General features: G+C 42.7%; 1 protein-coding gene across 1 annotated transcript; it reads right to left on the reverse strand.

The window, feature by feature from the left end:
- Positions 1-4,022: 4,022 nt before the first annotated feature.
- fosl2 (FOS like 2, AP-1 transcription factor subunit) lies at positions 4,023-12,259 on the reverse strand. The gene is made up of 4 exons (XM_047610892.1): positions 11,569-12,259; positions 8,652-8,906; positions 8,297-8,404; positions 4,023-6,843 (listed from the first exon to the last, which is right to left on the reverse strand). Exons 1-4 carry the CDS (start codon positions 11,695-11,697, stop codon positions 6,274-6,276), a joined length of 1,062 nt encoding a protein of 353 aa, XP_047466848.1. The 5' UTR covers positions 11,698-12,259; the 3' UTR covers positions 4,023-6,273.
- Between the last annotated feature and the right edge of the window lie 2,473 nt (positions 12,260-14,732).

A 14,732-nucleotide genomic window follows, 5' to 3' on the forward strand; every position in this document is an offset into this window, starting at 1 on the left:
CCCTGCCTTTGAAACCACCAATACGACATACAAAAGCCCAACATGAGTGTAGAACGTCCCACATTTAAATAACAGAAATAATGTCCTTTTTTACATTTGGAAATTCAGAATAATTCCAAAACCAATGAAAAAACTTAAAGTTGCCCCATTCAACCCACTCTTAAATGTTTAATGTTTACATAATATTAAATTTGTTTAACTTCACAGCCACCAATGCCGTGAAGTTAAACAAACTTAATATAATCCATTCGCTGCAGGTGTCTAAAGGAAAAGTAAGTAAGACAGTTTTGTCTGCAGAAAACAAGAAAAAAATTAAAATGTGCGATTGATCGCTAACTGGTATACCAGGAACAAAAGTCGTCCATTTCATTCATTCATTCTGGCCAAGTCGCAGAGAGAATGAGGCTTTACCCGGACTCCGAAGCAGTGTCGGCTTAAAGTGAAAAAACTTCGCCAAAGATCCGTAGTGATACCCTGCTTCGCTCCAAACTGGAAGTTGGCTGACATCACTGTGGAAAAGGGTCTCATTAATTATCTCGAGATAACGAGATAATTAACTTTTGAGATGTTGTGAAAACAGAGGAAATTAACTTGTTATCACGGGAAAATGAAAAAAACAATATGTGAACCCATGGTGACTTAGGGCTTCCGTATTTATAGTCCATAGTCACTATGTGGAAAAGGAAAATATGTCCAAATTAATCCATACAATCCATACATATTTATTTAGATATGTTCACTGATATTTTCAGTTGAATTGTCACTTTTCTGACACTGTTTCAACATAAACTGAACATTAGAACAGCCATGAAGCTAAGGTTTATTGCAGGATTATTACATTCGAATGGTTTGTGTTCGCTTTGTACCTAATGAACTGGCAAGGGATAGTGTCTATTTCCCATGTGCTTTCTCAAGTTGCAGTTCAATTCAATTCAATTCAGTTTTATTTATATAGCGCCAATAACAATACAAATCGTCTCAAGACGCTTCACAAAAACCAGCCTGCACCCTCCAGAGCAAACCTGAGGGCGACGGTGGCAGGAAAAACTCCCTTTTAACAGGAAGAAACCTTGAGCAGAACCCAGCTCATATGGAGGGACCCATCTGCCGAAGGCCAGCCGGTTAGAAACAGAGAAGATAGAGAGAAAAGAAGAGCAGGAGAAACAAGATAAACAAACTTCTGTCATAGATACATACATCAAGCAGAAGGAAACATGTAGGGTCTATTAATGTAACACATAGCTGATGATCTGTGACAGTGCATTGAGCTCTCTCGTCCACACACCACACTTTTTATTCTCACCACTAACAGCTAAGAAACTTGGCTTGAACTTTGGCTGAAGAAGTTCAAAGTGTCATATTAATAGAATAACACCACCTGATCTCTTTGAATTTGTGCATGCTTCACCTGGTCTGATCACTGCCCAAAATCTGTAGCCATTTTCATGTGAACCTATGTATGATCTCATGAGTTTGAGAAACATTTTAAACAAGAAGCTGTTATGGCCTTGACATGGAATGACCAGAGCTCCAAAGAAAGAAGGTTTACATAAAAAGGCAAATATAGCCAGCAAACTAAGACTTGGTGAGCTTCAACAACAAGACTGTGATGACCTCTGAGGCCTCTCCGGGTGTTCCTCCTATCAGCCTCTGATACAGGTGTCAGAGCCAGTTACTAACCAACACTTGTAATGTCACTGTAACACCAGTGGGGATGCAGACGCCGTGACAAAGCTCTGACATGTAAGATGGATGAGAAAGAGTTTAGATTCTGCACTGTTTCTGGGTCATTGTTCACATTGATGTAAATTAGTGTCAAAGACCTTGATCATTTCCAAAGGCCAGATTACCCAGAGGCTATCCTTCCGTTGAAGCAGTACTCAGATGACACTCACCAGAGGATTGTTAAAGCAAATCCTGTTATAAACATGTTTGTTCCTGAAATTTCCAGTAGAACATTGCTCACTAAAACATGGCGTGAGAACTAAGTGGAAGTCAGAAGTCATATCGACTTAAAAGAGGACCTTTGTCAGCATCAAATCAAAACTAGATTGAATGTCTCAAGGGGCAGTTAATAGAACTCTAATGTACTCTGGGGAATTGCGTTATTTGTGTTTATTGTAGGCAGATTAAAGGACCACGCCATTTATGGACAGATGTCACATCAGGCTTGGTTAACTTTGAGATAGAAAAGGAAGTTCATCACAGATGTACTACGTACTAAAATAAAGAACAAGATGTTCTAAGAAATATTTCTGAATCACCAGAAGCTTTTTATAACACTGTCAGCAGGCTAGGGCAACACAGGTAACCTCTCAGGGTGTTTCTGTCATTAAAGTAACAGGCAGACCATAGACCAGTAACAGACAGATTTGGAGAGCTTCACACTTTCTTTCTTTCTTTCTTTCTTTCTTTCTTTCTTTCTTTCTTTCTTTCTTTCTTCTGTTAAATCAAAACTGATGCACAATGGAAACACGTTCACTTGTGGTTTCAGACATCTTTAATACACTGTAGTTCCAAGAAAGCAATAGTAAAACGTTTACTCCGTCTTCAAGCTTTTGTTGCAATTTGCTTCTGTGACCACACGAGGGCTGCAAACACTCATAATTTGATAATCAAACCCTCACAGTGAAACTTCCTTATCAGAGACGTAAGACGAGCCGGACCTCTTTAAGGGGGAAATTCACATTGTAACACAATTTACATTTTCAACAGTGATTCTAATCGTCTTTCCAGCCCAGTGCTCTGGTGTAGGGATGCTGTTTTACATCTCAGTTGTGAGACTTGTCTTTCTCACCATTAGTTTCAGTGTACCATTAAATTTGAAGCATTTTGTTTAAACTAAAACTATAGGTGATTTTTGAGTTCATTGTTCAAAGGTTAAAATACTTTTACAACCGAATACGTTCATGTTCACTTAGCAGCATGTAGCCGTAGCTGAGCTCCTAGCATATGTTTTAAGGACAAGATGGAGACTTTATGCTCACCTTATATGGATAAAAAAAAAAATACTGTATGCTGTATACACAACCCTTACATTTAATTTCAACTTCTATGGTAATTATTCAATTCAACCATATGTGTAAAGCATCATCAACGATACAAATTGCCTGAAGATGCTTTGCAAAATCCAGCCTGAGTCCTCCAGAGCAAATCTGAAGGCGAGTGTGGTAAGAATAACTCCCTTTTAACAGCAAGAAATCTTGAGCAGAACCCAGCTCAGATGGAGGGACCCATCTGATTGAGGTCAACCAACTAGAGACAGAAAAAGAGAGAGAAGAGAAGAGGAGGAACAAGTAAATATTATACCTGACTAAAGCATAAAAACTGATGGTGACACAAATTCAATATACAGCTGATGATGTTACGTGACAGTTTGATAATGAATATAAATAAAACTGTTAGTAACAGGTGTGGTTATATTACTGGTATAATGATTTAATATAAGGGGTGTAATATTACACTGAATTCTGTGCACAAGCGCATATTATTTAAATAGGGATTACTGTTCAGTTCAATTCGAGTACAATCTCTTGGGTGAACTCAAAATGTTCATGATACTATATGTATCACATGAAACAAAATGGATGTGTTTTATTCTTTACAGTTTGGTAGCTGCACTTTAGCAGTGCTAAAAAAAACATGCAGTCTCAAGCAACTGTCCCACAAAGCGCACTACTTCTGGTTCTTTATTATCAGCATTTTAATGAAAACATGATGCTTTCTAGCTCGGTCACCACACACTCTGGAAAAATTATGCATTCACATGCAATGATGCCAATAAAGGACACGTCTCTATTACTAATTCTTTAAAAGCTTCTGTGCCTGAAACAATAATGGGATTTTCATTGGGATGATTTTAGCTAATACATACCTTGGAGTGTGCAATGTAGATGGTGTTTGTGATTCTTCCTGTGCATAAAATATATCAATATAAAATATATTTAGCATGCTTTGACAGCTCTTTTCTTAATGAATATCAAATCACAGTCAATGGGGATTGAAGGAACAAAAAAGGACAATTCCAAGTTGAAAATGATTTTTTATTATTATTCTTTTAAATTAACAAACACTGCTATACATATTGCTGTTTTTAGTCATTTTGAATCATTTTGAACAGTTAAAGCATTTTGAAAATAAGTAATAGTAGTTGAAAACAGGCGACAGACAGTAGATCTACAGTCAATGGCTTTCCTATGTGTGTCGAGGGGTTCCAGGATATTTCAACAAACGGATATGTTTTTGGTTATCGTTTCGCCTCCTTGTGCTGTCATACAGGATTGAAGATCCCGTCAGTTTCCATGATATAAACAACCAGTGACGTCAAACTCAACCGTGGAAAGGTAAAGAGCCGACATGTTCTTTCCAAACGGTAGCAGCAGCCCGGATTGTAAAGTCTGTTTTCTGCATCCAGCGCAACAAAAGTCTTCCAACCCCACTTTATATTCCTGCGTTAACAAAAAGGGTTCCAGCAAAGACTGCACCCTCCTTTAACCCCTGACATTATATTCATTAGGAATGTCTGAAGTAAACAAAACCAAAAAAAAAAAAAAAGTCTCAGATATCGCTGTTCTGTCTTTCTCAGTGCATGGTATTTAAAACCCTCATCCCTTTAACATGTAAAAATAATGACAGAAAGTTCTTCATAGAACTCAAGGTGTCCACTCTTTCATGTCAGGCCAGCTGTAGAGAGAGTCTTCCTATCCCTTCCTTACTGTTAGAAAGTGAACTGTGTCTGGCCCTTTTTTTTTTTTCCAAGCCAGTAAAATTCTAACCGAGTACCTTGAAGTTGCCATGTGTTCATACACCCATAAGTCAGCGCATCTGAGTTGAATTACACATTTCTTTACTAAAAGTGACAGATTTACAAACACAGTATAAACACGGTTGACATCATTGGCAGCTGGCGACTGTCTAGACCACAGTGGCGTTTTTCAAATTTGAGCAAAATCCCTCCTTTTAGACAGAGACGGACGAATTACAGGATTACATGTGTCATACAAACCTTTTTGGCTTTTTGAAACCTGACCTGCCCCCCGCCTTCCCTCCCCTCCCCGAGAGGCAGTGTTGAAAAAGGTAAGACCTTTGTTTAGAGGATGTACGAAACAAAGTACAGAATCCAGCAGGAGGAGGAGGGTTTTGTTCAAACTTCTTGAAATGTCTGAGCAAAAAGACAAACCTCTCCTGACGTGACACAACGAGGCGATGGCGTTTATCACCCCCTTCCCATACTTCACATATAGTACCACCACTGCAACACTTTGGCTAGACCATTCGACAGCCAGCAGCACTGCAACGCTCTTCACAATGGGGTTCTACTACACATGAGAGATATCCCTGACATCAATGTAAATCACATACACTTTGTCAAAAAACAGGTTGTAAAGTTCAGGTACAGAATCACTGAGGAAAAGCACACCAATACTACTGTAAAGTCAAGCCACTATGGCAAAATAGAAAGTATAGAGTATTGAGGAACTAGTCATTGATTGAAAGTTGGCTCGTATCCCTTGCAACACTGAGGAGTGCTTAGGTCACACTGCGGGTGACCCGGTCGCTTTTTCTACAGGCAGATTAAAGGAGAGGGCTGTGTCAACAGAAATACTTTGTAAAATTTAATCCACACAGGCCATAAACACAATGGAAATAACATTGGAAATGTGTACACACTCTTAGAAGCTATCCTGAATCAAGCTCCAAGTTACGAAAGGACAAGTCTAAATGGAAAATAAAAGATGAGAGGAAGTCCTTGCTCATTGTCTCTTTCTCTCCTCAAATTCCAGTAGAGTGCTGACCTCGTTTAGTGATTGACTTATTGATTCGTCTTGGCAGAGTGCAAGTGTTGGCCACATGGCTTTTTAAACATTTTCAAAAAATACATATTAAGAACGCGCTCTCTGGTCATAGTCACATCAACTCACATTTGCCACGTTTATGCATGTCTGTCTTCAGAACTGTCTGCCCAGTAAACAAGTCGAGACTGAAATGGCGGAGGGGTGATTCTTTTTAGGGTTGATGCACATACTTTGACAATTAGAAAATTTTACACTGAAGCAGAACGAGAAGAAACACACGGCGTAGCCCTTGTGGGTCTCCCTCTAGACGGGGGAAACGGCTCACATGGTCAGCTTGGTCTGGACTCTTGAATGTGCTCTTGGGCCTTTACAGACACTGGAGGAGGAGGTGAGGGGAGGGCGCGCGGTCCATCCATGCGTCAGCTTTCAACCACAGTGTTCGTTTCTCAGCTGCCGCCGAGCCGAGCCGAGAGTTCATTCAGAGGGCCAAGAGGGTGGGTGAGTTGAGGGAGTCTGAGGACTGGTCGCCGCTGCTGCTGCTGCGCCGGTGGGCCTTGGAGCAAGACTCAGAAGAGGGCGAGGGGCTCTCGGGCTCCAGTATGTTTGGGTAGGTGAATATGAGGCTTGGAGCGTTTGGTGTGGCAGCCGGGGTGGACGTCGCCACCACTGGCGTATTCAGGCTGTCTCCATCTGGGCAGTACATCCCACCACTCACACCGCTGCCGCCCAGGCAAATGGGCTTGATGACGGAGCGCTGAGGCTTGCCCACATCGTCGCCTTCCTGCGGCTCTTGCTTCACCACGACGTGGTTCATCTGAGCCCGCGTGCCCATGCTGGAGCGCATGGTCAGTGGGAGCGGGTTGCACTGCTGCTGCTGCTGCTGCTGCTGCTGCTGCTGGTGCGCCGATGGCTGGTGGCGCTCCTCGTGGGGCAGCTTGCACACGGGGTTGTGAGCAACCAGCATGAACTCCAGCTTGTCTTTCTCCTTCTGCAGGTTCTCGATCTCCTTCTGCAGGTCTGCTTTCTCCTCCTCCAGCTTCTCTGTCTCCTGTTAAAGAGAAAAAAAAATAGGTTTAGTATTTTTTTTTAACCTTTATTTGACAGTGACAATGTACAGATACCAAAAAATGAGTGGGGTAACAAGTGTCCAGTCAGAAATTCGCAAGGGATGTTGCAGTTTTCTTTGCCACCACCCAATGCTTCTAAACTCATTAGATTCCAAAAACATGCTGCGGGGCCATTTTATTTATTTTTTATTTTTTTTGACAAAATTATCCTCCTCCTAAACAAGTCTTCATAATGCTTCAATAGTACAGTAGCCAGATTGCCTGAGTGATTCTCCAAAGTGCCAAAAGAGGGCACTGCTTGTTTGCGTTCAGTTTCTTGAAGTCAACGCATTACAAGCAGGAATTTGTCATGCGCCATTTGGACTAACAACGCATAATCTCAAAGCCTTCTGTTTAAACTTGAGTGTCAGGTAATGACTGTGTATTGTCTGCGTCTCTGAGTTATGAGATCTGCACCAACGGCGTGTCATTAATGTGTCACATAAAAGGAAAGGACAGAGCCCATGAAAGCCATTTGTCTGTCGCAGACACTGGGCAGTTAAGCTGACATGCTGTCTGAGAACTTTGACTCCTGGGCAAAGGTATGAGGAAGTAGGAGCCAAGGGAGGTGCCGCGTAAGACTCCTAAATAAGCGATATCAGTCAGTCAGGGAAGATGCAGTACAAATATTACCAGTTCATTTCCCTGGAAAGGAGCACTTCCTTATTTGGGTTTTAAAACAAAAACATGTGTGAAGGAAGAGGAGTTTTTCCCCTTTTAAAGTATTAGCTATGCAGTGTGTATGCCCCTCTATGTGTGTGTATATGCAGCGTGTCTCTATGTGAGATTGTGAGACAAGCAATTTGCCCCTTTTACAAAATGTCCTGCATTCATGGAGACAGCTGCCTACAGCACATTCCATTCTTTGGGGGTATTTAAGGTCTGACAAGCTCAACCTCACTGTAATTCGACTAATTAGTCCATTTAGATGCCGTTACTGTCTGCCAGGGAGAGCCGCGAGACAGCCCTACCTCTGTCTACAGCTGCCCGAGACAAAAAGCTTTTCACCGCCTGTCATCTTTTCACTCAGACCTTGCACTCAGAGACACAGCAAGAGTCAAACCAGTAATGCAGGGTTGTACATTTAGGTGTGGAGTTCAATCGCTCATCAGAAATCGGCACTGTTGCCACACTCCTGAACATAGGTGGCTTTTTTATTCTTACTCAGTATTCTTTGGGGGGAAATCGTTTATTGCTGCCTTTTGGGGTTTTCTTCAAAATGATAAACACTTAAGGAAAAAGTTTGCCAAAAAAAAAAAGAGGGGTGTTTATTATCTAAAGGCTGGTGGCCGCATTATAGGAAAAGGATGTTCTAGCACATTTGTGATCGCTTTGTGCGATTAAAGAAAACCCCAGCAGAAGATTCTGATCTTCTGGCTCTCGTTCTCTACTCACCCCTTGCAGCATCTCGGTGAGCTCCCGCCTGCGATTGCGGCATTTGGCCGCGGCCAACTTATTCCTTTCACGTCTCACCCTCCGTTTCTCCTCTTCCTCCGGGGTGAGCTAAAAGCAAGAACAGAAGGAACACGGCAGGTAAAATAAGCTGTTTGACAGACACACAGTCATTGAACAAAGAGTAGAAATAAAAGCTGAGTGCTACCAGCTGGCTGTGAGCAAGGGAATAATACAAAGATTTTATTGGAATAATAAAATAAACAATGAGTTTCGTCATCATTCAAACTTGTTTAATAATGATCTGATGAAGCCTTAAACTTTTGTAAGTCCCACATTGTCATCCCAGGCCCCTCACCTGTTCGTCTCTCTTGCGTCGGCCCCTGGCATCCCCGATGGAGCGAATGACCCCGGGACGAGCCAGTGTGTTGTGTCCCAGCAGCCCTGGGCCATTGGTCAGGTGATGGCCGTACGGGTGGGAGCGGGAGTAAGGGTTGGACATGGAGGTGATGACGGTGGGCTGCACCATCCACTGCAGGTCTTGGCTGGTCGTGATTGCATTGATTGTAGGGATAAAGGCACTGTTGGAGCCAGGCATGTCAACCCTGTACTTCTGGAAAGATAAGGAACGAGGGAAAAAGGTGGTGAGAGTGGATCCGTGAAGTAAAAACAAAAACATTCTGGAAAAATGAGGTGGGATGTGGCGGGAATAGACGCATCTTAAAGTTGTAAGTGCATCTTAGTTTCTATCTGTTTTGCTGACAACACAATCATAGAGATGTACACAACACCACCACCCACCATTATCAAATTTACACATTTTCCACATTTCAAGCTTATAGTAATGATTCAATCCACATTGATAAAAACACTGAGTATGTAACCCCTGAAGTGGAACAGTGACACATACTGTGATTCATATGGGAAAGCCCAAGGTGTCCAAAGCATCTTATTTTACTGTAGCAAGAGACAAAACGCAGCACAGCTGAATCGTTTCAGGCCTACACTGGAGACATAATCTGCACTTTCTACATGCAATTAAAGTGTAAAGGGTTATTTGATGGAATAACCTATTTATTTGTGCACAAGATACGTTTTTGAAGAAAAGCTTCTTTTCAGAACATAAAAACTCATAACAGATAGATATAGTTTTGTGATTGCACCTCTGTTGTGATGGAAGATGTTTGAGTGTTGGTTTTGAACCAAAACTAACTTCAAAACTATCTCCGAGCATTATTATTATGTACGGTCGTCATAAAAATCACAGGAGAACTGATGTTTGATCAGTGTTGCATCATGTTTCTGGCATCCGCACACAGGAGGGCTGCCTGCTTGTGTGCGTAATTTACGCACGTCCCCATATCCCCGTTATTCCCGACATTCCGTCGGATATCCCGGCAGTCTATTGGAACTTTGTTTATCTGGTGAGTCATTGTGTATGGGATTTGTTAAGCACATGTGAAACGCGGTCAGTTCCAGTAATAGGGGAAGCGGCCAGCTGTAGCAAGCCAAGCGCGTTCTCCAGAATTATGTGAGTGAATTCTCTGGCAACTTTAAAAAAGGGGATGGTTAGAATGTCCATTAAAGAAAGACAAGGTACTCATAAACAATATGCAGGGAAGTGCGAATGGCATAGACTACACAGTCAGTGAAGTCATTACACTAAAAAAAATAATAATAAATAAATAAATAAATAAAATAAATCTACTGGTCTAATGAAAACCAAAGAAACGTCTTGTTTTCATATGCCTCAATAAACGCAGCCTACTAAAGAGATCAAGTTCCAGCCCGCTGTAATGGGAAACAGGCAGCCAGTGTGTGATTACAGGGAAGGAGAGCAATGATAGATACGGGCCAAAAGTCGTTTACCGTAATGTTGAGTTTGACGACGCTCTTCCCAAGAAGTGCACTACACACAAGAATAGGGTGTGGGCAAACGACAAGACTATTCCCGGATTTATATCCTAGTATGTTTTAATACACGGGTACGGCGTCCTCGAAGCATTAAACTGGCACACCTAGAGCATATGTCATTCTGACAGTATAAAAGACGAACCTCCGATGGAAACGACTAGATGGACTGCAGGGTTCGGTGCTGTAGCAATCTCTCTGGGCTAAGCAACTTGATTATTGCCATTTCCTCGGTAAGGAAATACAGACGTTTGATTACTGTGCGCTCCCGGTCTGAGCGCGCTTCCCGCTAAAGGAAATGTGCCATGTGCAGCCCGAGAGCCGTCTGATCAAATTAGACTGACTCCATGACCATTTATTTGTAACAGCCTACACTCCAATGAAAAGAAAATATCTGGTAACGTTGACTTTGAATCACATCCCGCAGCAAAAATAAATAAAGAAAAAAAAAGAAGAAAAATAAAAATTATATTTTGACGTCTGTCCTAACTGCAGGGTCAGGAGAAATGCTTAAACCGCGTAATACTTGGTATCAGCATTTCAGGCAAGTAGGTGCCTGTTGCGGCCAGTACAGGAGGTTCATTGCCAAGAAGCGCAAAGTGTAAATTGCTTAAGGTACAGAATCTATAGGCTCAAACCGGATTGATCGTCCGAAAAAATGTATGACCGTAAAGTGAATCTTAAGCACGACGCCAAAGGCGCAAGGAATACAAAAACATTACAATTTTAATCACAAGAAGGGCAGGTGATATATAGCACATCTGAATTTGACATCTGGAAATCACAGACTCAAATCTATTCCCAGTGTGCCGCATTCTCCGTGCACCGCGCGGCGCACATTACACATTACAAGTCAATATTAGCTGCATGTGTGGGGGGAAAAAAAGACAAATACGGGTTTTACATTTTAAAAAAACAACAACGTGGGAAAAATGGGTTCTTTCTTTCATTTATCGCGTGTGTTCGCCAGATAGCGCGCGCACAGGTTGGTGCGTACTTTTGCCATTTTATCCTGGTAAATCATCGGGCTGGTTTTAAACACACTATGACAGAATGCAGATGCCGTGATTCCGAAATACTTGTGCATAGACCGAGTCTTGCATCTGTCGAGTCACCGATGCAATTTGTGTCATCAGGTTTATTTGTATGTGTGTGTTTTTTGTTTTGTTTTTTTTTTTTCTCCTCACAGGCGACCATGAGAATTCCTGATTAAAGTCGGTTGTGTGTGACAGCGCGTTATGATGGTAAAACAAATCAACATGCAACCCTAAGTCGCAGTACATTTGAAAAAAATACACGTTTTAATGATATGTTGCCACTCAGCGCATATCGGTGTGCAACAGCTTGTTGTTTGCTCGTGTTACCTGGTAGCTTGAGGTAGAGATCGGACTTCCGATCGTGCTGCTGCCGCTCGTGAAGGACTCTGGCTGGGCCGGAGAGGTGCTGCTGCCGCGGGACGAGGTGTCGTAGTTCACGGAGTAGTCCTGGTACATGATCCAGGAAAGAGGAAGATTTCAGTAGACTGTTTGAGTTCTGATACCTCTTAAAATCCCCGCAGTAATAAGGCACCGATAGAAAAAAAAATCCTCTGACTCGAGACGTAAATTTGGGATATCCAGAGAAGAGTTGGCAAAACAAAGTGCAATTATGCTCCTCTAAACTAACCTAAAACATCTTATAGATATTGCAAGTTTTTTTTTCTTGTGTATTAGCCCTGCTTGTAAAGTCTATCTCTTCTTGTGATCTTAAGAGCCGCAGGTAGACCTACAATAGTCTATTAAATATCCTTTCAGGTGCGCAAACTCCAACTTAAAGTCAGTAGCACACCTTCAGCAGTCAAGTCCAGCAGAGACAAGTGAACCTGTAGTTAAAAGAGTGACTCACGCCGTTTACCATTCGCTTTAAAGCCTATTGCCTTTCTAACCTTCTGAATATTTTCCGTAGCCTTGCCTACTACACTAATCTGAGCTCTCTGCTGTTCACGGAACAGTTCTAACTTTTTTCTTTTCCTTTTCACCACACTTCCTAGAGATGACTCACTTCAATGGCACTATGAAGAAATGCAACGGCTTTTCAACACCAACGAAACAGCCTACGTCACGCATGGGCGTTGCAACTTCAGCCAGGGAGGGGTCGTTTCTGGATAAGGCAGTGAAAAAGCAAGATCCGCTGCGAGCATCCTTCACCCAGCGGACACTGGAGACATAATCGAAAATCCGGGATACAGTAAACGTAGCAAAAAAAAAAAAAAATATGTCTACTGAGATGTATTTTTTGTTACGGACGTCAGTGCCTGCTGCGGAGTTCACTGCTTGTCTGACTTGCTTCGGTCCATTGACGCATGTTTCCTAAAATGGGCAGTTGCGTCAGAGAGCGCGTGTGGGTTTCCTTGGTAAAGGAAGCGTCAGACACTGGAGGGATTCCCTCCCCTCTCGCACTGAGCTCCGGACTCGGAGCTCACAACGCGCGGGTCTCGGTCCTGTCCCCGGTCAGTGCGTGGAAAGGAAGATATTAGTGCATAAACTGCGCAGTTAAAACGCCGAAAGTACGCGCAATGGCAGGAGACATACCGAGATCAGTGCGCGCTCACACACGGCAGGAGAAAGTTTAGAGCATTAGAAGCATCTTGGATTTTTTTTTTTTTTTTTTTTTTTTTTTTTTCCTGAATTTAACTCGGTAGTGTCTGCGTTCAGGATGAAAACTAAAATGAATCGGGTAACCAAACCGCCTACAGCTTGAAGACACATTCGCCGGCGTTTGTCTGCTACTGTTCCCGTAAATAAAACAAACACAATGGTTGGACATGCACTATTTGTACACAATCGATTATTTGTGCTATTTGGCACCGGCATTCATTGTGAGTGATTTGGAGTGTGAAGGATGGCACAAACCACCGTTCCTTGCTGTGCGGACGGTCAGATTAACTTGGCCCGATGGTTAGGTTAACACGGCAGTGCAGCATGCAGTGAACTGCTTCAAAGGAACCTCAGTAAAATGTGGGCTAATTGTAATTCGGACGCACCTCATAAACAAGGGCACAGCGCCCAGAATATGACACGTTACACGATATAAAATGGCGCATTAAGTATAATCCAATCTGCTATGGTTCCTATTTTAATCTGTTTCACCATAACTGGTTATGCTGAGCTCTCTTAAAGCTGTTCGTTGCGCATATCTTTGCCAGAAAGAGTCGCTCCCGTCAAAAAAAAGAAAAAAAAAAGTTACAACATTTCAGTCGGGGAAGTTGTGTTGGGGGAAAATCGTCTGCAGGGGGTTTTCTGAGGTGACCACTCGTTTGGTGCTTGCTCATAACGCGAGCACGTCAGTTATACTGTAGATAGGCCTACTTTAGTCCTCCAATATGTCACCCTTTCCAGAGGTAGACTGCTAGGTGTCATTTTTGGTGCATTAACGTCTGACCCGAGCACCCTCTCTGTGTGGACACGCGTGTGCATCCTGAGCTGTTGATTCTCTGAAATAAAAGCACACAGATGTTCAATAAATCTTTATTTAAATTATATTAATTAATGATTAGTGTTTATCATCTGCCAAAGGCGCAGCTTTTCAACGGTAGCCGTGTTGCTAAGCGACGCCGTTTTTGTAAATTGCTCGGGGGAATCTAATCTGCCATAGTCCTATAATTAATGCTGTAATATCATTTGAGATGCACCCATCGGCGTCAATTTGGGTAAAGCAAGGTATGGCACTGTGACAGGTTCCGTTCCGAGACGAGTCCAAATTCGATCCTTAAGTATTTAATGAGATATCAAGCAGAAATTGGGATACACAACAAACAGCCTTATGTGACGCCTGTCAGTCAGACCGCGTTGCTCCAATTTGCCATTAGTTACATGGGCGCTGAATGAAAAGTGCTTAAGCACCACAGTGCAGAGGCAGCAGATCAGTGCCGCGGGTCCGAGGACGGGGTCAGGCCAGGTGACAGAAATGGCCGCGGGGCTGTGTGCGCACGGAGGCCAGCTGATCCGCAGACCGTGCGCCACTGATGCGTCGGTGTCTGACCATCACACATCATAAGGAATCAGGTGCACACGACATACATCTCATCCAGCCGTCCACGCGGGAATTATGTCCACCGGCAGACTGTAAGCAAGAGGCTTACCTGGCCGTGGACGACGCGTTACAGGTGCTCATGACGCAAGAGAGCTGATGCCTAATGCTGCCTTCAGGTACCGCCTGCTAATTCCGAACGAGGAGACTGCCGTCACACGTTTGGTAAAGCGATTTAAATCTAGGGAGATTAAAACAAATCTGAGGAAACATTTAGAATTATTACTTATTATTATACTTATTATTACAATTAACCAGTAGAAAATGCCGAACATGTTTGTCTATCTGTTGGTGCTACAACTAAGGTCTACTCTACTTCTCCCATGCAGTCATACGGTAGGCCTACAGGACACAAACCATGCACAGCACTTCGCAGCAGGATGTACTCCAAGTGACAATATTAGGATTTATATAGTCCTCATGGCCTGTGGCCTGTGGCTTCTTACTTAGGAGTGACTGA

Source organism: Mugil cephalus, chromosome 17, assembly GCF_022458985.1.
Source record: "Mugil cephalus isolate CIBA_MC_2020 chromosome 17, CIBA_Mcephalus_1.1, whole genome shotgun sequence".
Taxonomy (NCBI): domain Eukaryota; kingdom Metazoa; phylum Chordata; class Actinopteri; order Mugiliformes; family Mugilidae; genus Mugil; species Mugil cephalus.

Excerpts from the sequence above, each read along its gene's own strand:
- fosl2 (XM_047610892.1), bottom strand. The coding sequence starts at position 11,697 with ATGTACCAGGACTACTCCGTGAACTACGACACCTCGTCCCGCGGCAGC. Across the intron at positions 8,907-11,568 it reads TCTCTACCTCAAGCTACCAG|AAGTACAGGGTTGACATGCC; the intron begins GTAACACGAGCA and ends TTATCTTTCCAG. Across the intron at positions 8,405-8,651 it reads GACGCAAGAGAGACGAACAG|CTCACCCCGGAGGAAGAGGA; the intron begins GTGAGGGGCCTG and ends TCTTGCTTTTAG.